At 55.7% G+C, this 20,829-nt stretch overlaps 1 protein-coding gene across 4 annotated transcripts in view; it reads right to left on the bottom strand.

The window, feature by feature from the left end:
- The window catches only part of BAIAP2 (BAR/IMD domain containing adaptor protein 2), a 50,528-nt gene that overhangs the window by 18,818 nt on the left and 10,881 nt on the right, over positions 1-20,829 (bottom strand). For all 4 annotated transcript variants that reach the window (XM_072880753.1, XM_072880756.1, XM_072880754.1 and 1 more), the window contains exons 3-6: positions 19,560-19,646; positions 7,705-7,766; positions 7,311-7,382; positions 6,810-6,947 (exon numbers count right to left, since the gene is read on the bottom strand). In XM_072880753.1, the coding sequence (XP_072736854.1) occupies positions 6,810-6,947; positions 7,311-7,382; positions 7,705-7,766; positions 19,560-19,646 (359 nt within the window). The remainder of the gene's footprint in view (positions 1-6,809; positions 6,948-7,310; positions 7,383-7,704; positions 7,767-19,559; positions 19,647-20,829) is intronic.

Raw genomic sequence — 20,829 nt, 5'->3', positions numbered from 1 at the left:
CCACCTCCAGCCTCCATCATCGCCCAAGCGCGTTACCAATGGAGAGGGAGGTCGGTCGGTTTGTTTAGCCAGAGCGATGCCGTATTCAAGCCCTGGGATATCAGCGGCTCTTCCCAGCAGAGCACGGCCAGGAAGGAGACTGGAGCTCGGAAATGAGCCGTGGTGACCTAACCTCTCTTGTAATAAGGCAAATAAAGCAACAGACCAAACCCTCTCCCGCAGCAGAGAACACCCATACGCGGGTCACCGTGGGAGCCAACACACGTTTCACCGCCTTTACGCAAGGACAAAGCCCCCCCGCAGAGCCACGGGACCCCACGGCCCCGCAGCCGTCAGATGGTTTCTGTGCATCTGGCACACAGGCACCCCGAAGCTCGGCACCTTTCCTGGGGAGAAGACAAACTCCCCCTGCCCTGCACAAGCACCGACATCTCCAGCCGGGGACGGTCTTTTAGTGCCGGCACCCGCTGTGCTGCCCACCAGCCTCCGCTGCTCCAGCTCCGTCACCCTGTGACCAAAACCCTCCTCCGGAACGCTGCGGACACTTGCGCTGATGGTTATCAAAGGTGAAATAATACGCAGAGCGGATCGTAGGGAGCAGAACCCTGACAGCTGCCCTGCTCCAAGGATGCCGGCCTCCCTTTCCTCCCCGAGAAGGGCTGTCTGCCCTCGTTACGTTGCCCGTCTCACACATCTGTTCATCGGGGCGTCAGCCTCATCCTTTCGCTGCTCCTGTAAAGTGCCATCCACGCATGCATGTGATATTACATAAAATTTACAGAGAGCAAAACAGCAGGCAAGCACTTTCTCCAGCCGGCTGTGCGGGGGTTTCATGATCAGCTGCTTAAAACGTTCCCTCAATACGGGGACACCCCAGCTCAACGGCTCGATGCACAAGGTTTGGTACTGAAATGCTCATCAGACATGGCCCTGACCCACGCAGGTGCGGGGACCGAGAGACCAGCTTTCCAGAAGAGTCATTTGAGGCATCTCAGCCCAGAGGAAAAGAAGTTTAAGACTTCATTTTGCGTATTCGTAGCAGCTGCTTATAGATTTGTAGAGCTGGTTTCAGGAAACCACGCTTTGTGCCGGAGCCTGTAGCTCAGCTGGGGTGGAAGGGATGCTGCCAGCCACAGTGGCTGAGCAAACCCACCCCGACCACAGCCACGGGAAGGAGACGGAGACTCTCCTCCTCCCAGTGCTGCCTTTTTCATAAGCTCTCACAGACCACAAAGTCTGAAAAAGCCGCTTCAGCGTACAGCTCTTGTGGCACCAGGTCTGGAGAGAAGAGGGTCCGGTGTGCTGCCAGAGCAAGGTGCAACGCCCAAAGCCTCCCCAGACGCTCAGGGCTACAGGGGCCAACGTCACCAGCACGCGAGTTCACAGCCGATTACAGAGTAAACAGAGGCAAACAATACTGCAAGGGATGAGCTCTCGAATAAGGTCCCGAGACATGAGCAGGTAACGCCACCGAGCTACCTGAACACTCAGGTTGGTACTTCCCGAGTCGGGATCCCTTTCCGTCCCGACCCGGCCATGGCAAGAAGGAGACTCAGACGCTGCCCACGACCAGAGCAGCTCAGCCCCAGACCCGATGCATCTCCCACCAAGCGCTTCACACGCGCTCCCCCTCCCTGCACTCACTGACTGTATTTGCTGGGTTTGGACACCCAGCCTAACTCAGCTTAAAGCACGATAAAACCGGGCGAGAGTTACCTGCAGCCACTGAGCTTTTACATAATTCTTCCCTATTTGACTTTTACATAAGCCTTTGTAACCTGGTTTGTGCAAACTCCTTATCAGTTAGAGCTTCTTGACCTATAGCTAAAATTATTTCTCCTGATGGGAATACCAAAATGAGGTTTCAATTACAAAAATTTATAAATCCCGACCCCCCCCCCCCCCCCCGGTTATTTGGCACAGTGGTATTTAATGCTTAAAATATTCCCACAGGAGCAGGTGTAGGTGTGGACAAGTGGAAGACACATCTGGGCAGGAGCTGAGCTCAGCCTCCGCAGCCCACGGCCCCCAGCTCAGCAAAGCCCTGGTTTTGCAGGGGCTGGGAGGAGCAGCGAGCTCCATCTGCCCCTCCGGAGTTACCGTCGCGGCTGCTCGCCAGCACAGCCATGCCGAAAGCCCTTTCGCCTGGGTCAGGCACAGCCTTTCACCGCAAACAGCCAGCTTCAGCTTCGCTATTTAGCATGAATTACAGTCAGCTTCATCTCAGCCCAATAGAGAAATCCAATTGCTTGTAGTGCTAACACGACTTGATAAATAGTTTGAACCAGCGTTAACTTCATTGTTGAGCTGCTGATTCAATCAAGGTCCTAAACCCATCATGACCTCGATTTCACAGCTTGATCTCTGTCATGGTTTAACCCCAGCTAGCGACTGAGCCCCACCCAGCCGCTCGCTCACTCCCCTCCAGTGAGATGGGGAGAGAATCGGAAGAGTAAAAGGGAGAAAAGTCATGTGTTGAGATAAGAACAGTTTAATAATTGAAAAAATAAAATGAAAGAATAATAATAAAAGAATATACAAAGCAAGTGATGCACAACAATTGCTCACCGCCCGACCGATGCCCAGGCAGTCCCTGAGCAGCGGCCCCCCAGCCAGCTTTCCCCCAGTTTGTATACTGGGCATGACGCCATACGGTATGGAATAGCCCCTTGGCCAGTTTGGGTCCTGGCTGTGCCCCCTCCCAGCTTCTTGTGCATCTCCAGCCTTCTCCGTCAGAAGCTGAAGAGTCCTTGATTTACTGTAAGCTCTACTTAGCAACAACTACAGCATCCCTGTGTTATCGACATTATTCTCATCCTAAATCCAACACACAGCACTATAGCTACTAGGAAGAAAATTAACTCTATCCCAGCCAAAACAGGACAATCATAACCAGTATTTAATGAAATTACAGCAGTTTAGCTTCCTTGGTGATTATTTAATCGTAATATTGTTTTCATTGTTCTTCATAAAAGACATGAAGTGAATGGAATTGGTTTATTATTCTCCTGGTTTCCAACACAGGTCAAAAAAAAATCTCAGTAACTACATAACTAAGATGAGACATTTGAGGCAGTTAGCTGTCTCAGCTTTCATTCCTCATGTATAACAAAAGCTCTGAACTGATTCATAAGGAATAAAAAGCCTGGCTTTATTGCGACATTCAGCAGTAACAACCCACAACCACAGCATCTCTCTTGACCATGACAGACAAAGCTTTGCAGATGTAAAATCACTCCTGCAGCCTAATTGCACTTTGAGCTGCTTTCAAGCTACGTGAGTCGTCTTCACTGCAAACCACAAGGTGTTTTAAATCCTCAACCATTTTAATCCTGTGATGCCCATCCTCATCTATTAAACTCCACAAAAGAACCACAAGAGACAGTGGCCAGATGATGTGGGACTTGCAGACAACCCTGGATCAGCTCTCTCCATGCAATGAGTGGCTGATGAAGCTCAGGAGAAGTCTCCTGCAAGTGTCCGTAAGCATCACGCCTCTGCCTCGTCCCAAGCAGACCTCCTCAACCTCCGTCTTCCCAAAGCTACTACTCACCAGCCACAAGATAATTAGTTACGTGCAGTGCCTGCTGAATACCAGCATTTATTTCTGCTTTATAAAGGGGGAAAATCTGAATTGAAGAGTCACAGGTGAGATGTTTGGGCTGCTTTACTGGGCTTTCTGGTCAATCTAGCAGAGCACAGAGCCTGAGCCACACTGGTACCCTGGCTCGGGGGGGGGCTGTCCTCTGCACCCAGCAAACCAGAGCCTGAACAGTCCCAAATCTCCTCTCACCTCGGCAGAGTGAGATGATGTTACAGAAACCACAACGTGGGGCTCCCCGAAGGGGGACAGCACTGCTTCCCCCACCACTCGACTCACCCACCCATCTCACTTGCCGGCGATGCCAAGATGTGGTCACTCAAGTGGTGAAAAGGCAGAAAGGAGCAACTCTGCTTCCCGTAGCACTAAATACGGAGAGAGATGATGACGGAGCATCAGGCTCCTGGCTGCCGACTGCTACAGTAGCTTAAGCAGATGAGCCTTCAAAAGAAGAGTACGATGTTATTGCTTTATTGAAGGCGATGACTGATGTAGCTACCAGGACATTTCCATCAACAGCAGCTTCTCCCATTACGAGATAAGTAATCTGCAACGGCCCATTGGAAGAGCTCCATCCACTTGTCTGATCAGTCCGTGGTCCCCAGGCACCAGCCCGATGAAGTCTTCAGCTTCCCGCAAGCATCACGAGGTGCCTTCAGCAGCCTCCTCCGAGGCCGCCGGGGGTTTTACAAGCCGGCCGCAGGGGTGGCTCTGGGCCAGCTAAACAAACCCAACTGCACGCAGCAGCTCCCCGGGGCTAACGGCGCCGTTCTCTGTTTTAAGCCAGTTGAGAAAGAGTTTTGTGGAGCAAAGCCCCAGGGTGTGACACCAGCAGCTCTGCAGATGCTCCTGGTTCTCCGAGCCCCGTTTCACCCAGCCCCACACAAGGCTCACTCCTCAGGCTGGTACCAACACCCACGTAGCTCCAGGCTGGACCCACCCTTGCAGCAATCCCCCCGCTCTCCAATGCCCAGGCAAGGGTAAGGAGAGCACCACGGGTGGCCCCAAATACCCTCTTTTTCTGTTGAAAGGAAATACCAGCATCACAGCCAGCAGAGAACAGAGGGAAAACTGCCCTCTTGGCTGAATTCACCAGTTTAACTTTGTATTTTGATCCATGGGGGGAAAAAAAAAAGAAGTGAGGAGTTGAGCAGTCTCATAGCTCTTTAAGCTCAAAAGCCACCATAAGGCTTTTTCAGAGATAAGCGCTTCCTAAATACTTACTGTTGAAAGATTAAGAGAATGAAAGCCTGATCCCGTTTCCCTGCCCAAAGCGGCTGTGCCAGCAGGACTACCCCGTCCCTGCCACATCGCAGCAGGGGGATCAAACCATCGCTCCTCTCCCAGCTATATAAAGCCGATCACTGGGATGGATTTTCTCCTCCTCCGACTCCAGGTGTGGGATGGGGATCCCTGCACGGCAGCAGCCCGGGGGGGTGAGGCAGGAGAGGGGTGGCTCTGGCAGCAATTTCGCTCTGTTTTCCCTATCAGCAGCTTTCGCAGGTGGGGGATAACAAAGGTTTGATCCCCGAGTTTCCCCACGCTGAGCCTCGTTGCCTAACAGAGCTTTTCTTGCTCAGCAGGAATTTTGAAGCAAGGGCTTGCGGAGACGCCGCAACTCAGAAGTGGTTTAAGCTGCTCAGCTCTCAAGAATGTGCCAGCTCCTGCCTCAGCGGGCAGGACACCGAGTCTGCTGCACCGACACCGGCCAGCCGTGCCCACACCGGCCAGCCGTGCCCCCGGCAACCAGCTCAGCGCAGCCTCGGCAGCCGGGGGCTGCAAACGGGCCCGAGCTCAGGGCAACACGCTCCGGCTCAGCACAGGAGCTGCACGCCGAGCCGGGGTGGATGACTGCAGGTGCATTTTTCTCCTTCAGTGCTTCTTCTGATTCACACCACCAAGAGAATGACTGATTTCCCAAATTTTAGTGCAATTAAGAATGTCACTTCCCCAGCACAACCTTCACGGTAACTATCTGCTGATTTCTGTAAATGCCACCCTGTACGCAGCCCCTGCGAGTGAAGTGCCACCGACATTCAGATCCCCTTCAGCAGACACGGATCATTTCGACGCGTTACCAGCCCGTGGCACCCACAGTAACAGACCCTGGTCCCAACACAACGCACGCTCTCATGCCTCAGAGACAAGACTAGGTAATTTCTAGCTTCAGGGTTCATCTTCCCCTTCCCAAGGTACTCCTCGTGCTGCCATCATTCAACGGCCTCAACTCTAGTAGCAGCATGAGGACTTTCAGCCAAAGCAGGTTTGCAGATAGGTGCATCGATCTCTCGTTAAAATTTCCCATTTTCAGCCACGCTCTGGGCAAAGCTCAAACCAAAGGTTGCAGACTTTGGAAGACGTGAACTCCTGCTGCGGACGCATCAGCAACCCAGGTGCCGCAGCCCCTCGGCGCATCCCGCTCACGGCCCCGGCTCAGCCGGCACCAGCCAGGGATGTGCCCTGGCTGCTCTTCAGCAAGATGCTGACCCCGACTCCCTCCCTGCGGGGAATCCCAACGCCTCGGCCTCTGCAGCATGCCCGCCCCGCAGCACAAACCGTCCGGGCAGGTGCCGTGAGGGACCCCAGCCCCGCGCAGCCGGGACCCGATTAGCAAACGGCGCGTGGTTGGCGAGGGAGCCCACACCACGATCACACCGCGGTGATTCACCACGGCCGCCCCCGGCCCGCGCCGCCGCCCCAGCGGGCTGGGGGAAGGGGCACCCCGGCAGCAGGCACAGAAAATATTTAAGCAAAACACCATCCAGAGGAAGATGGATCTGGCACAACAGAAATTAATGATCTTTTTGGGTTCATTCATTAAGCAAAAAAAAAAAAAGCACCAGGAGCAGTGGATTGAGCAGGGTTAGTCACCACCGCACCGCCTGGCACAACATCTGCCGTCAGCGGAGCTCGCAGCCTCCCCCTCTGCACCGTCCTCCCCCGGGATGGCCACGAGACCAACCCGCTCCCATCTCAGCCTGCCGCCCCCTCCCTATCCACACCTCCCACACCCCACCACGCTCCCCTAATGCTGTTTCTGTAGAGGAGCGGGCGCGGCAGCAAGCCCTTATCGAAACGTTTGCAAGAGCCGGGCCACCTCTAGCACGCGGTACCAAGCATCCGCTTGCCCTGCGCAAGGATGAGACGCTCGTCCCCCCACGCCGGCACGAGGACGAGACGCTCGTCCCCCCCGCACCCAGGGTCCTACCTGCAGCTCCTTGTCAGAGTACTTCTGGGGGTTTTTGCTGCCTTGGCTCTTCTTCCGAAGTTTCTTCAGCTCTGCCTGGCACTTGTCGAGCGAGTCCCCCTTGCTCCTTTGCTCCGTCTGGTATTTTTTCAGCGCAGCCTGGATGCGACAGGAGAAAGCTCTGAGCGGCCGAAGTCGAACCCCTGCCTCGGCCGCGACTCCTGCTGCCGAGGGTCGGCAGGAGCAAGCAGACACCCCTGGACTTTGGGAGAAGCAGGATCCCCGTGGCCTGGAGAGCAAACAGGGGCGGCAATAGTCTGACACGAGGGGAAACGCTCTGCGCGTGGCGACGCGTGTGACGGCCGGGGACCCATCTGTAACCAGGGGCGCGAGCAGTGCCCGGGCACGGCTGTCCCCCGAGCAGGGAGCCGGGCGAGGGGGCAGGCGGGCAGCAGGAACGGGAGACGTGGCGATGCCCGAGCCAACGCTTGTGCTGCTGGACTACACGGGTCCGTAACTCACACTCAGGTACCGGGAGTCCAGCTCCACCTTCTGCTCCAGCTGCGTCAGGAGCTCGTTGTGGAAGGACTTGAGCTGCAGGCAGGAAGAGAAGACACAGTTCCCTGGTGAGGGCTGGCAAACCCTGCCCGGGGAGTGCCGGGGCAGGCAGGGGAGAGGGGCTGCACAGACAGAGCAGAGGCTGACAGCAGCGAGGGACCAGACAGACGCTCAGAGAGGGAGCCAGCAGGGCACAAGCAGATGCCCAAGGAGACCAGACCCTTTGCAGCTCAACAAATCTGCTTCAGAGGGGCTGGTATCACCCGGCCAAAACACAGAAAACCATTTGGCTCAGCTGCAACACTGGCAGAGCCCGTGGCCAGGCGAGAGCCCGGCATGCCCGGGCTGGGGCACTCACCATCTCCTCTAGCTGGTTCTGGATCTGCCTGTGGACTTCTGCCATCTGGAAGAGCACATCTCCTGCAAAGACAAGACATGGGGAGGGGGCTTGAGGTGCTGAGCTTGGGGGGACACCCCGGGGCTGGGGCAGGCAGCACCCCACTAGCAGGGAGGGGTCCACAGCCAGACCCACGGTGCTCCTGGAGTACCCCCAGTGCCCATCTTTGGGGAGCCGTAGGTGAGCAGATGTTCATCTGAGACACTTAGACGCATGTCTTGCGTAGCGTGAAGGGAAACAAGGACAAGCAGCAGCGGGACCCCAGCACCCAGGGGCAGCCCTGCCTGCGACCCACCGTGCCGTCAGCCACCCCACGGCTCTGCCCGTGCCAGCCCTTAGCCTGGCCGCAGGGATGTGACAAAGGAGACAGAGGTGACAGGACCAAGAAAAGCCCCTCATCTCAACCCGATTCACAGTCCAGATATCAGAGGGAGCAGGTGGAGACAAGAGATGCTGCACTAATAACTGAGATGGGAATTTAAGTAGCGTTGTTACAGCCAGGAGCTTCGCCCGACGCTCTCCCAGCTGAGCGTACAGCCCAAAGCCAAGCACAGAGCACCCGCATCCCTCTCCCCCAGCAGCGGGGCAGTGGATAGACACAGCCCTGGGACTCAGTCCAGGTCACAGGACACGGAGCTAAGCCCTAGGTTGATATTTGCCTCAAATCCACTGGACCTGTTCAACCTCGGTAGCCGAGCCGTGCACGGGCAGCCCTGCGCTGGGCAGACGAGCTGGGCTGCGAGGGCAGAGCTGCGGCATGCGGCTGCTGCAAACGCCGCCGGTCAGTCCCGCGGCCGAGGGATCCCAGCTCTGCTTTGTCTCTTCCTTTAATTTTTCTTTTCAAATGCAGAATTCATCAAGTCACACACCCACTGCGCTTTTCCTGGGAGGAAGGGCAGTGTCCTGCCTCAGCAAAAGCCCCACCGTGGCTGGAGCCAGACACACACACGGGAGCTGCAGGAGCGTCTTTTAGGAGAGGAGCCAGTGCTACCGTTTGACTAAAAGCACCATCTCCAGATCAGAGCAAGCTTTCAGGGAGAGCTGAGCTCCATCAGCCATTTGTAAGGGCTGAGTTAGGAAGCTCTTACTTCCAGCACGGCGGGTCGCAGCCTCCCAGGAGGCTTCCAGCCTCCACGGAGCTGTTTGTAACCTGAAAGCCATGAGCCATGTCTGAGCCACTCGCAGGGCTCAGCCCCGGCAGGTCCTGCAGCCGGCTGTGGCTGGGAGCCCCCCGACACCCGCAGGGGCTTTCCAGAGGGAAGCAGCATCCCACATCCCGACCCAGAAAAAGCAGAGCAGCGCCCGGGATAACTCAAAGCCCCAAACGTACAGCCCATAAAAACCTCTGTGGAGTTTTAAACGATAGAACAGCAACCCCAGGGATGGGAAATGCAAAGGGAAGGGGACACCAGCCCTGGAGCCCCAGGACAAGGTGAGGGAGGAGATGGCGCAACGCTCCCGAGGCTGCTCAAGGTGGAGGTGGCAGCTCCTGGCAGGGATGAGCCTGGGAACCCAGTCGGGATCTGGGGGTGAGCAGCCACAGCCCTAACCCCACCTGACGGTGGGTCCCCCTTCCCCAGTGTGCACGGACCCCCAGCAGCCGAGACACACAGAGCCCAGGTTTCCTTCCAGACGGGGCTGCTCACTCCTGTCCCGCTCCAGCAAGAGCCCAGACCTGGCAGCAAACGCTGCGATTTTGGCGTATTTAGAGAGTGAAGGAAAATGCGAGTCCTCTGCAGAGGACGGGTCCATCCTGGGCTCCAGGACAACTGCATCTTCTACACATGGAGTCAAACCTCAGCAACAGTGAGACTGGGATGAGCCAAACCAGCATCTCACTGGTACAAGGGAGCCATCGGGACCCTAATTCAGCACAGAAACAGATGGCGTACGCTGGGCCGGCCCCAGCCCACCGCTCGGTCAGCCCATCCCCGGCACACCACGTGCCTGGGCACGCGAGCCGTACACCAGCCAAGTGTCAACACCACTAGCCGATTGGGAACAACCCGGCCCAAGGGTTCTTTGCTCTTGTGGCTGATGCAATTTGTACTTTGCACCATACACCGTGTCTCAAAACCTTCCGCAAACATTAAAATCTGATCCCTTTTTGTCCTTGGCGGGCACCAGTCCCCTCCGCCACAGGTCAATGCAGTAACAGAGCCGGCTGCGGCACCGGTAGGTGCTCAGCCAGCACCGCCTGGCACCGGGGCCACCGTACCCCCGTGCCTCCCACTCGGCTCCTCGAGAGAGCGGCGACACACAAAGCATCCCGCAAAGCGAGGAGGTGACCAGACGGTGCGGCTGCGGCTCCGCTCCTTCTCCAGGAGGAAACCGTGTGCCGAGATTTCCGCAGCCACCGAGCCGGCTGTAACTTTTACAGCCGCTTCGCAAGGTGCTGAGCAAAGCGGAGCAGCCCCCCATGCTCTCACTGAGCAGGCAGCCGGCTGCGGCAATTACGCACGTCTGCGGTGAAGAGCTTCACACATGAACGGGGAGGTCCGGGCAAGGGGTCACCCCCGTGAGACAGCCAGGAAATTGCTCTCCAGTTGGGCTGCAATAGCTCAATCATGGGAAGTGCACAAATTCCCACTGCAAGGAGGCAATGACGTAACGCCGTCGCTTGGCTGAGATTGCTTTTTCAAGAGTATATCAATGCAAGGGTGGCTCACTTATTATTTCCAAAGCTCGCACCACCCCCTCTCCCTTTCGCTTCCCGTTTGGCCAGAGGAGAAACCCTGGCTGAGAAAGCCGGTACAGAGCTGGCCAAGGGCTTTCTGGCCACCGCTGCTGAGCTCCCAGCCCACCCGGAGAGCAAGGACCTCGGAAATAATATCCATATCCCCAAATCCAGCACTGGGTACACCCGGCCCCCTGCACAGGGACAACAGGGCTCTGCCCGCACCACATTCCTCACCCAGGGAATTAACCTGTTCCCAGCAGCCGGGGAGGTGCAACAGATACGCATCTTTTCGTTTAGTCTTTCTCCTCCACCACCACCCCCTTGGCTCTTATCGCAGCGAGAGCACGGGGCGTTTCAGCCCCGCATCAAAGCGAGCAGTGGTGCGGGGCCTTTCCCACCCAGCACAGCATCCCTGCTGCAAGCTGCTCCGCGTCCCAGCCCGGGCAAGGGGACGCTGCCGTGCCCCCCGCGCCCGCCACGCGGCGGGCTGCTCCCCTGCTGCCACGGCCGCCTTGCCGCGCCTTTGCCGGCGGCGCGGCACAGCCAGCCCAGAGCCAAGAGCGGCTCAAGGTGAGCACCGCGCCGCAGCCGGCACCGCGCAGGAAGGCGGCTGGATGCCTGCCCGGTGCTGGGCTGCGCAGAGGCACAAGAGCTTCCTCTGGAGCCTCTCTCTGGGCTGAGACAGCCCAACCGGCTCCGAAGGAATCGGCTCCAGGCTTCCCGTGGCCTCTGCCATCGCCGAGAGCCCACGCGGGGCAGCAGCAGGATTTGAACTAAATCCCCCAAATAGTAGCTGCAGCGCCGTGTGAATTCACATATCGCATCTGACACCACGAGCTGCTTCACCACTGCAAAAAAGCTACAGACCTCGTTAGACATTAACAGACATTTCACCCTGAAACCGCTCGGACTAACCCAGCGTGGCAGCAGGGAAGAAGTTAAACTGTGACTAAGAGATACCACGGTAGTTGGAAAGCCGAACTATTTCAAACCCTGGCTCAGAAGCGGATCCGCGGCATTGCGCCGGCCGTAGATCCCGCAAGGCGTTAGCAGAGCTCGGCGGCAGGGCCGGGACCACGGCACGCACCCCAGCCCTGGCAGCAGCGCAGCCGCCCACGCCACGGGCGTTTTGCATCACCTACCAGCGGTATTTGTAAGTTAAACACGGTGAGCACCGCCGCGCAGCCGGGCAGAGAACAGGGCAAGAGCCTGGGTCACAGTGTAAATTGTATACGGAGGGCGAGCACCGCATTAGCCTGGCTGCCAAAATGCACATCCTATAGGTCAAGGAACCCAAGGTTAAGTGCCTCACCTAAGCCCAGAGGCAAAAATAAAGACAGGGAAGGGTAGCACTGCAGAGCAAGGCTTTCACCTGCCCGTGCTGGGCTCACACACCTTTCCGCAGGCTGCAAAGCACAAGCAGTCGAGGAGGAGTTGCTATTTATGTCTGTCTGACTCACAGTATCGTTCTGGGAGAACTATAGGGGCTATTGTGGGCCCTTCCCTACCACACCCAGCCAGGAACAGGCAAACAGGTTGTTCCACATCCCTCCCATTGCTACCGGCACCGCAAGCCCTGCGCCGGAGCCAGCTGCCCCTCCAGAAGGCAGAGCAGTAGGAACCCATCTCACAGGGTTCTGCTTTTGAGTTTTCAGAGCCTGAGGATTTTATTTGTCCCCCCCTCTCAAGCTAGATACGAGCCATTTTTAATAAAAATACCAAACAACGCATCGGTGAAGGAGCCAAACTGCTCCGAGCCAGAACATGTTGATGCTTGTGCAGGGCTGAAGCAGCCCAGCCTGATCTGCAAGGGCAGCAGGAGCTGGTGGCCAGTGGCCACAGGCATCAGGCCAGCAGCAGGGATGCTTTGACAAGCAAACAGCACTGCATCCTCGCCAGCATCGCTCCTTGCTCCTGTAACACAGAGGATGCAGCACTGTTGGCATCGCTCTCCATCAAGATCACTTGCTCTGGAGATTCAGATCCCAAATAAAGAGCATGAAAGGATGAAACGAGGAGCCCGGGGGCTCAGCTCCTCCACTATTTGACATTGTGCTGAGCTTCTCCCTCTTGCTTTTTGTTAAGGGAGACCAGGAGAGGCAATGGTGCCGTCAAGGGAAGTAACCAAGCTGGCAGAAAAGGAGTATTAGCTCATCAATGAGAAAAAAGCAACAGACTGTAACAGGGCAAATTGTTTGAGCTCCTGAAGCCTAAGAGGAAAAAAAATAATCTGCTTTTCAATGGCTGGTTAAATGCTGTTAGCTGAATCCTTTGATGCCAAGCAAGCACCCGAACGCAGGGAGGGGATGTGCCCACACCAGCACATTCCCAGGGCAGGCAGACATGCAAAAGCACCGGGGGCGTGGAGGAGAAGGGGCCAGGAGGTCCCTGCACCAGGCACTGCTCTGACACAGGCACCCATTTCGCTCTTCCTGGACTTTGCCGAGCGAAGGCGCCTGCTGCACAGGAGAGCTCCATCGGTTTGGGGTTTTTTTTGGGGGGCGGAGTGGGGTGGAGAGCAGCAGCCTTGTGCACATTATTAACAAAGCATTGCTTCAGGGTGAAATCCTGCCCTCCGGACTTGGCAGAGCAGGGCTCTCAGCTCAGCAGTCACCAGTTCCCCTTTCAGCACTGCCTGCCACCCAGTTTCACACCTTCCATTTTCCACCAGCTGCAGCACTGACCACCGGCAGCAAGCGTGGCTGCCCCCTGCTCCCGCGGTCACGGCTTGGGGACGTCCCCGCTGCTGCACGGCTGCCGCCCCCCATCCTGTAAACACAGACGGGCGATAACTCTGCTCAAACATCGTGTCAAGCCAGATTTAAGGCAGAAGCATACCACCAAAAACTTCTGCAATCTTTTTTTCCTCTTTCCTCATATTAATGTATCTTGATCCAAGCTGACAGACACAGCACGTGCCGCAGACCAGCCCTCGAGCCACAGAGAAGCACTTCACAGCCCCACGCCTCACCCAGACAAGGCGGCTCTGACTTGATCAGCGCTGACATTCAATCGCAAGACAACTTGGGGGAAGATCCGTGCGTGTGCAGTGGGAAGGGTACGAGCGTGGGGAAACAATCAGCTTCTCCACGCTGATTCATCTATTTCCTCTTCAAAAAGGTTTCACTTATCGCAGCCCCAAAGGATGGTACCGATTTGTTGATGTTGTATTAGCGACTCATCAGCATTATAATGCTCAGCTCTGTTTGCAGCCTCTGCTTCAACCCAGCTTGGCAAAGCTTAAGACATTTTTTATTTATTTATTGCGAGACAAGGTAAAGAAAAAAGCAAAAGCCTCCCAAGGCACCCTGACTCAGGCAAGTTCAACGCCGCATTTCCAGCAATCGGCTCCCTCAGGCTGAGCAGTTGCCATCGACGCTTTTACCACGGACAGATTAGAGACCTGGGTGACCTGTGATGCCCCTGGATGGGCACAGATCATCCCTCAGTATCACGATGTGCGCACAGCCCGGCGAGTCCCCGGTGCCCAGCTGCTCTGGCAGCAGCTATATCGGTGGCACAGGGTTAACTAGCACAGGAGAACACGACTGCACAGACCTCGCATTCGCCAGCCCGGAGCCACCCGGCTCGGACCCACACGAACCGATCCATCCTGCATGCCAGCAGTGCCGGGAGGGGAAGCAAACGCCTCCAGGACCCGGGGCTGGCCACACGACGAGCTGTGCTCCTTCCTAAAATCTGCCGAGCTCACAGCATCGCCGATGGATGGCGGAAACCAGCGCACAGACATGCACGTGGCCCCTGTCCCTCCCGAAAGGATGGAGCATCCCTGCAGGAGCTCGCCCTGGGCACGGTGCCCGGGCACACAGCAGGTCGGCATCCCTGGAAGATGTCACCACTGAAGGTGAAACCCAAACGCTACACACAGCTGCTACGAGCTAGAAACTCCAGCCAGGCAACGTGCTCTTCGCAGATGCTCATTTAACAACCCTCCACCATTACTTACCCAAACACAGGTTGGTGAGAACAAGCCTACTGCTATGGCAGTCTGCTTTTAATCGGAAGATGTGAAGGCAGTGAAAAGGCAATGCAGACAGCAGAAGAGTCCCTTTCTGAGGCAGGCAGCAGTTTTTAAGAGGCCTTTCTTGTGTTTCTGCACCCTCAGCAAGCCCATTCCTACAGGTTCCTTCCTTAAGTGAGCTACGCAGCTTGAAGGCCAAGTCCTGAATTTCTGGAACAATTTCCCTGGCAAATTAAGCCTTTTAACAGAATCACAGGCGGAAATGCAGGTCCAGAGCATCCATTATTCCACCAGCGCAAAGTTGTTACCCACAAGCCATTAAGTGCATCATTAAGTCCTATTTTAAAAGGATCAAGCAACAAGATTACCGCTGCGTTCCCACCCTGGAGCTCATCTCCATGGGCAGAAGGACCTCACCGCAGGGACACCAAGTCACCCACCACAGGCAAATATTTCCTGGAGTTCAACTTTGTTTTTTCTGGGCACTGCTCTGGCACCACCGGCCACCACCAGCTCCGGTGCTCCCCGATCACACACTGAACACCGCGACAACCTTTGACATTTGCGGGATCTATATCTGTATCTCCGCTGCTGCAGGAAGCATCTACCCAAAACAACTGCAAATCCAATTAACAGATTAATCCCTCTCCCCAGAGGATTCAGCACAGCACAAAGCCTCCAAACCACGCCGCCGCCAAGAGCTGGGCCAGACCGAGGAGCTGCAGCGAAGACAAGAACTCGCCTGGGCAGCCGTGGGCATCCCACCAGGCTGGTCTGCTCCTCGCCAGGAGCTGCCACGGCGGCCATCCCACCAGGGCGCAGGCTGGTGGCACCCTGGCTCTGTGGCAGCATCGTGGGCAGGGCCAGGCTCTGTGCCCAGCTCCGACCGCAGACCCCCTTCTCGGTGCACAGCATGGCCGGTGGAGACGGCTCCACCCCGCATCCCTCCGCGATGCTCGTCTGTTTTAAAAGCTGTACGGAGCCGGTTTAAAACTCTCAAAGCCCAGCATCCTCCGCTGACACCAAACAGCTCCGACTGGACCACAAAGGTGCCACTGGTCTTGATTTTATTGTGCAAATTGTGTATCAGAAGAAAGCCATTTTCCACCAGAGGCTCATTTCAGCTCAACAATGGTCGACTAATTACTGCGTGTCTTGCCCTTTCCTAGCACGGTGCTTTAGCCAGAGCAGCCTTCGCTAATTCAAGAGGACCTTTGAGAAAACCAACTGCTAAGCAAAATCCACCTCCAGCCCTGAAGGAGTTTCCTGCAGGGGCTGTTCGGTCCCAGCATCCCGGTGCGCTCCCAGCCTGGTGGGAACTGCCTCCGGCTCCGCTCACCAGGCACGTGCTTCCCCGGAGAAGAAAACCCCTTCCCATGACTTTGCCATGGCCTAGTTTACAAAGGGGACAAAAGAAACAATATTTTGAGTAGCATCCAAAGGACTGAAGCAGGAGCTGGACAAGGGCCAAAATCACCCGAGCGCTCACATGCATGAGACTGGAGCTCCTCCGAAGCGTCTACAAACCAGTCCTGGAGCAAGCCTGGAGCAAGCCTTCACTGATCAGACACACAGCGTTCATGCTCTTCACACCAACTTCTCAGCTTCCCAAAAGCCACCGCGGCAACCGCTGAAGATGCTAAGAACAGCACAAGGAGCCTCTCCCAAAGAGGAACTGTGGGCATGGGTCTAATCCTCCGAGTGCCAGAAACCGGGCAGCAGTCCGGGGAGCAGAGCAGGGAGGGGAGCAGCTTTCCTGCCATCCCTCCCGGGGATGCCACCACAAGCCGATCCTCGCTGCCACCGCTGACCCGTCTCAGCCACCCCCCCGGGGTTTGCCCCCTCGGCATGCCCAGCAGCCTGCTCCCGGAGAGGTCCTGTAACGGGGCTTCTCCCTCGCTTCCCGCACGGCACCGGGAGCTGCTCCGGAGCAAGGAGCGACCGCAGCTCCGCACGAGGCACAGGAGGATTTTCCCAGGTTGCTGAAAGCACGAAACTGCTAAACCGACAGGGAATTGCACAGAGCAAACTGTCTCAGGGCAAACTTCTGCCGCATGGGGACAACTGACAGCTACACCCTGTACCTGGTCAGGGCATCGCTTTAGTTAAAAAGCCAAGAAAAGAGACTTGGAACATCCCAAACCTCAGCAGCGGGGTTCAGACAGAGGTATGCCCCTGCCAGACGCTTGCACCCGAAAACTCAAGCCACAGAGCCGATTACAGCTCGAGTACTTTATTATCGCTAGGTTTTCCATTACCACCCGGGATTATCCCGTCTACACACAGCTGCTAAAATCTGGTGGAGAATTTACAAAAAAATGTGAAGTGCTAAGCAGCTGCTGAGCAGAGACCTAAGTTTGGAGGCAGCGCTCTGGCAGGCGTCTTCAGCAAGAGAAACGTGCAGCATCGCTACCATCAGAGAACGTGTTTTTAAAAAAGCCAGCACCAAGCAGAACAAGCCACCCCGGCGTGCTGTGCCGGACAGCCAGCACGGCTGCACCCAGCCGGGGACCGCTGCGGGCGGGCAGTTCTCCAGTGCCCAACTTAAAGAGCAACTCCTTGGAGTCACAAGTACTATTGGAGAGATGATGATGGGAAAACACGGCTGGTTTTGAGCGCCAAAAGAGCCACAGCAGCTCTCCCGGCACAGGGCAGCCTCTGAGGGTTCACCCAGCTCCCCAGGGCGTTGCGAACCCGCCCAGAGCTCCCAGTCCCCGGCCGTGCTGCGTCACCCCTGGGGCGCAGAGCCCCCATGGCCACCCCGGCACGGGCAGCGCAGGCAGGAGCGCTAAGGGAAAGATGCGGCTGCCTTAAACACATTTTAGACAGGATCTGCAGTATTTTATGTTCTTTTGACACCTCCTGTCCCAGAAATGACATCAGAAAAGCATCCACATTCAGAAAAAAAAAGGGTTAAGGGGGGGAACAAAAATCTCAGATTCTGTTTCCAGCCTCCACAGAAAAGATGCGAGCTGCAGTCCCAACCAGAGCATCCTGGAGTCCTACCTGACGTCTTGGAGCAGCTTTCCCTGTCCTGTTGCTCACGGAGGAAGCCACCCGCACAGGGAGGGAGCGGCGGGGGCACAACATTAACGCAAGTGGCAATTATGAACATCCCCATTTGCTGCTGCCTCTAGTAAGGAATGAAATAACCCAGACTCCAGCGCTCGCTTCCGGCACTATCGGCAATCACGGCACAGGGACCGATAAGGTAAAGGTGTTCCCAGGAAAAACGCTACCTTCGGCGAGCACGGCCCCAATCTAAAACATTTTTCAGCCCCTGTTTACACATCCCGCTGGGAGGGGGTTGTGTCCCCAGCTGTTATCAGCTCCAGTAAACTGCAGCCAGAAATTTTATCTTAACTTTCTTCTGCATGGAGCAGCTGCCACAATAAATATCAGCAAGATCAACAAAGCGAGAGGTCCGAGGAGCAGCCGCTCGTCACGGCTCTGGGCTGAGCAGGAGCCGCCAGGATCCTCCCTCGGATGCGCTCACACCAAGAGTGGAAGGCGCAATGATTTGGAAACATTTTAAACCAACTCCAAAATAATCAAATGCATCAAAATCACACCAAATGCACGTCGGGAGACTGCGGGAGGGCATTAAGGATGTCTACTGTCACACCACCATCCTTAGGTGAGGAAGCAGGACCACCAGAAGATACCAAAGCTGGGTTTTAAGTGCGAGCAAAGCCTGGAGCTGCTCCAGAGGGCAGGCAGGGTTTGTGGTCCCCAGGCTCCTGCCCTCGCCCAGCTGAGCTGCCTCTGATAAGGCTTTCCCAAGCTTTCACTTCCAGGAGGACAGAGCTGCTACACGTTTCACCCCCAAAGAGGCAGAAGAGGAAGCCCTCAGACAGTAAGGTCCGCACAGCCCTTGCAATCTCAGTCGCTGCATGCATCGCACACAAGGCTCTTTTGTTTTATTTATTAAACAGAAACAGATTGCTATAGGCAGCTTTAATCCAAGTGATAGAATCGGTTTCCATAGACACTTACTGCTTCCCCATCAAAATTCAGACGCAGCCAGCGAGCTGTGCTCGGCCGAGCTGGAGCAGCCTGTGCCTGGGGGTAAGCGGTGCCTGACGCCGAGCACAACACGGCAAAACCAAAGCCCGGCCCCTCCAAGGGGCTGTTCACCCCTTGCTTCATCAGCCTTTAGAGCCATTTCAGCTCAACCTCTTCTCTGTTAATCGACTGCCTCAGAGATCGCGCTAACGAGTACAGTCTGCCGTCTCCTAGCACAGCGACCTGGTGAGCCAGACCTGCAGGAGGGACCGGGAGGAAGAGGAGGAGCAGCAGCTCACCTGGGACCGCAAAGGCAACAAGACCAACACCCATCTCAGCCCCATGAGAGCCTTCACGAGAGGCTGCAGCATCCCTGGGGGAGCTGGGAGAAGAGCCACCGCGAACCATGTTTGCACAGTGAAGCAGCAGCGAGGAGGGAGAACACAGGAGCCATGTCCGAGCGATGGGAAGACTGGAAAAGCAGCCCCCGAATGACTTCCCAGAGGAGTAAGTGTAAGAACGGGAAAGGAGGCACCGAGCATCACAGCTCGTGACGTCTGTCGCAACTCTGATCAACTGAGCAAATACCAGTCACCAGCTGCGTCGCACTGGGAAGCTGCCGACGGCGTGCAGCAGATCTTGCCACAGCTCTGCCACGCTCAGCAGGGCTTCGGGTACAAACGCAGCCCCCGCCGCGCGCAGCCCAAGCGCCAGGTGACTTCTACCAGGAGCAGCACTGCTTCAGTACAGCTGACCTGCCCGTTCCCCAACCGCTCCCTCCCCGGGTCGTCCCCTTCTCCTTCAGAGGACCGAGGTGCCAGCGCTGCCTCAGCTCCCAGACCAGAAGCCGGTGCTTTTCTCTCCTTCGCAAAGCAAGACAAAACCGCCAGCAAAGCCGCCCTCTGCAAACACTTCCTCTTTGCAAACACCATGAGCTGACAGTGCCCCAAAATCCTGACACTAAGAATAGCAGGCTTTTTTTAAGCTACGTTAACAGTAAATGCAGAGACGCTTTTACCATTCACATGAGGCAGGATCAGTTCCACATTGAACTTGTTATCCCCATCAACAGCAAAAATCTGGTTTCATTCCCGTGCTCAGAGCCTGCTCCGGACTGCGACTCCATTTAGCAGGAAATTGGTGACTTACCCAATTCTTTAGATCCTTGGCTTTCACTGGCCAACTCTCCCATCTTAACCAGAGCATCAAAGTATCCTTTTGCTGCATATGTCATACCTAAAAGCATCAAAAAATGCAGGTTATATTCTCTTTAACGGCTATTATAACTTCTATGGCACTGAATAGATGCTAGACACTAAAATAGACCTTACTTCAAAGGGCTTAACCCCATGGGGAGGGACTAGACAACAAACAGAAGAAAAATGAGTGAAGAAAGAAGAAAGCTCGAGCAGCAAGATTACAGGGCTGTTTAGGAGAAAAAAGGTACACGCAGGACCTAGGTGGTTTTCATTCCGGTGTAACCATCAGGCTGCTTAATGCTGCTCAGAAAAATCACTGTGGAATAATTGAATATCACAGACTTTCATTATAGTTCAGTCTTGTTTGTTGACATTCCAGCTACACACTCCGCTTTAATCAGATAAGCAGGGGGTTTCCTCTAATCACGAGAACATGTTGTACAGCCTTAGCTCAACACCATCAAATTATGTGCTGAAGCCTCTTCCAGCATGATTTACTGATTAAGACACTTCCTTCAGATGCCCCCACAAGCTCAGAGACCCAAAGTAAAGGATGACCAAAGACAATTTTAAGAATTACAGGAAGATCCTGGGCTTCAAAGCGTATTCGCAGCAGGGATGTGAGAAAAATAGAAAACAAGTGATCATACTGGTTATCCACAAAAAGCTGCAGTTACAGTGTGCCCAACCGAAGCTGCGATAAAACAGCATGTTATAAACGGACTCCACCACCCGGGTAATTAAAAGCTGCATTATCAGTATAACATTTCAGAAGAACAAATAAAAAAACCAGTCCCACCTGCAACCTCTTCTCCCCCTGCCAGACCCTGCCTCTCCTCCCTTCCCTGCTGCCTGCACCCAGCTGGAGACCCAGCAGGGAAACAGCGGGCAGAAGCACCCCCAAATCGTGAACCCTTGCTTCATTGGCATCATCAGGAATAGCTGGGAAATTTTGCTGCTTGCAAGGGTGTATTGAAGTGCCCCGTCCCCGGGGCATCCGAGTCCACAGCCCCTGTGCGGTGGACCGGGATGGACTGGCGCTTCCCCCGTTATGGCCAGTTGATCCATTAAAACCTCATTAAAACAGCGCTGAGAACTGGCAAGAAAGCAGCATGCAGGGGAGCGCCTGTCCCGAGAACGGCAGGAGGTCTGCATCTTAAAAGATCCTTCGCTGAAACGTCCAGGAACCTCATTTGACTTGTGGGAAATAAAATTTGCTC

This window comes from Ciconia boyciana, chromosome 16 (genome assembly GCF_034638445.1).
Source record: "Ciconia boyciana chromosome 16, ASM3463844v1, whole genome shotgun sequence".
Classification (NCBI taxonomy): Eukaryota; Metazoa; Chordata; class Aves; order Ciconiiformes; family Ciconiidae; genus Ciconia; species Ciconia boyciana.
Note: the sequence above shows the minus strand (reverse complement) of the source record. Positions and strands in the feature narration are given on the sequence as shown.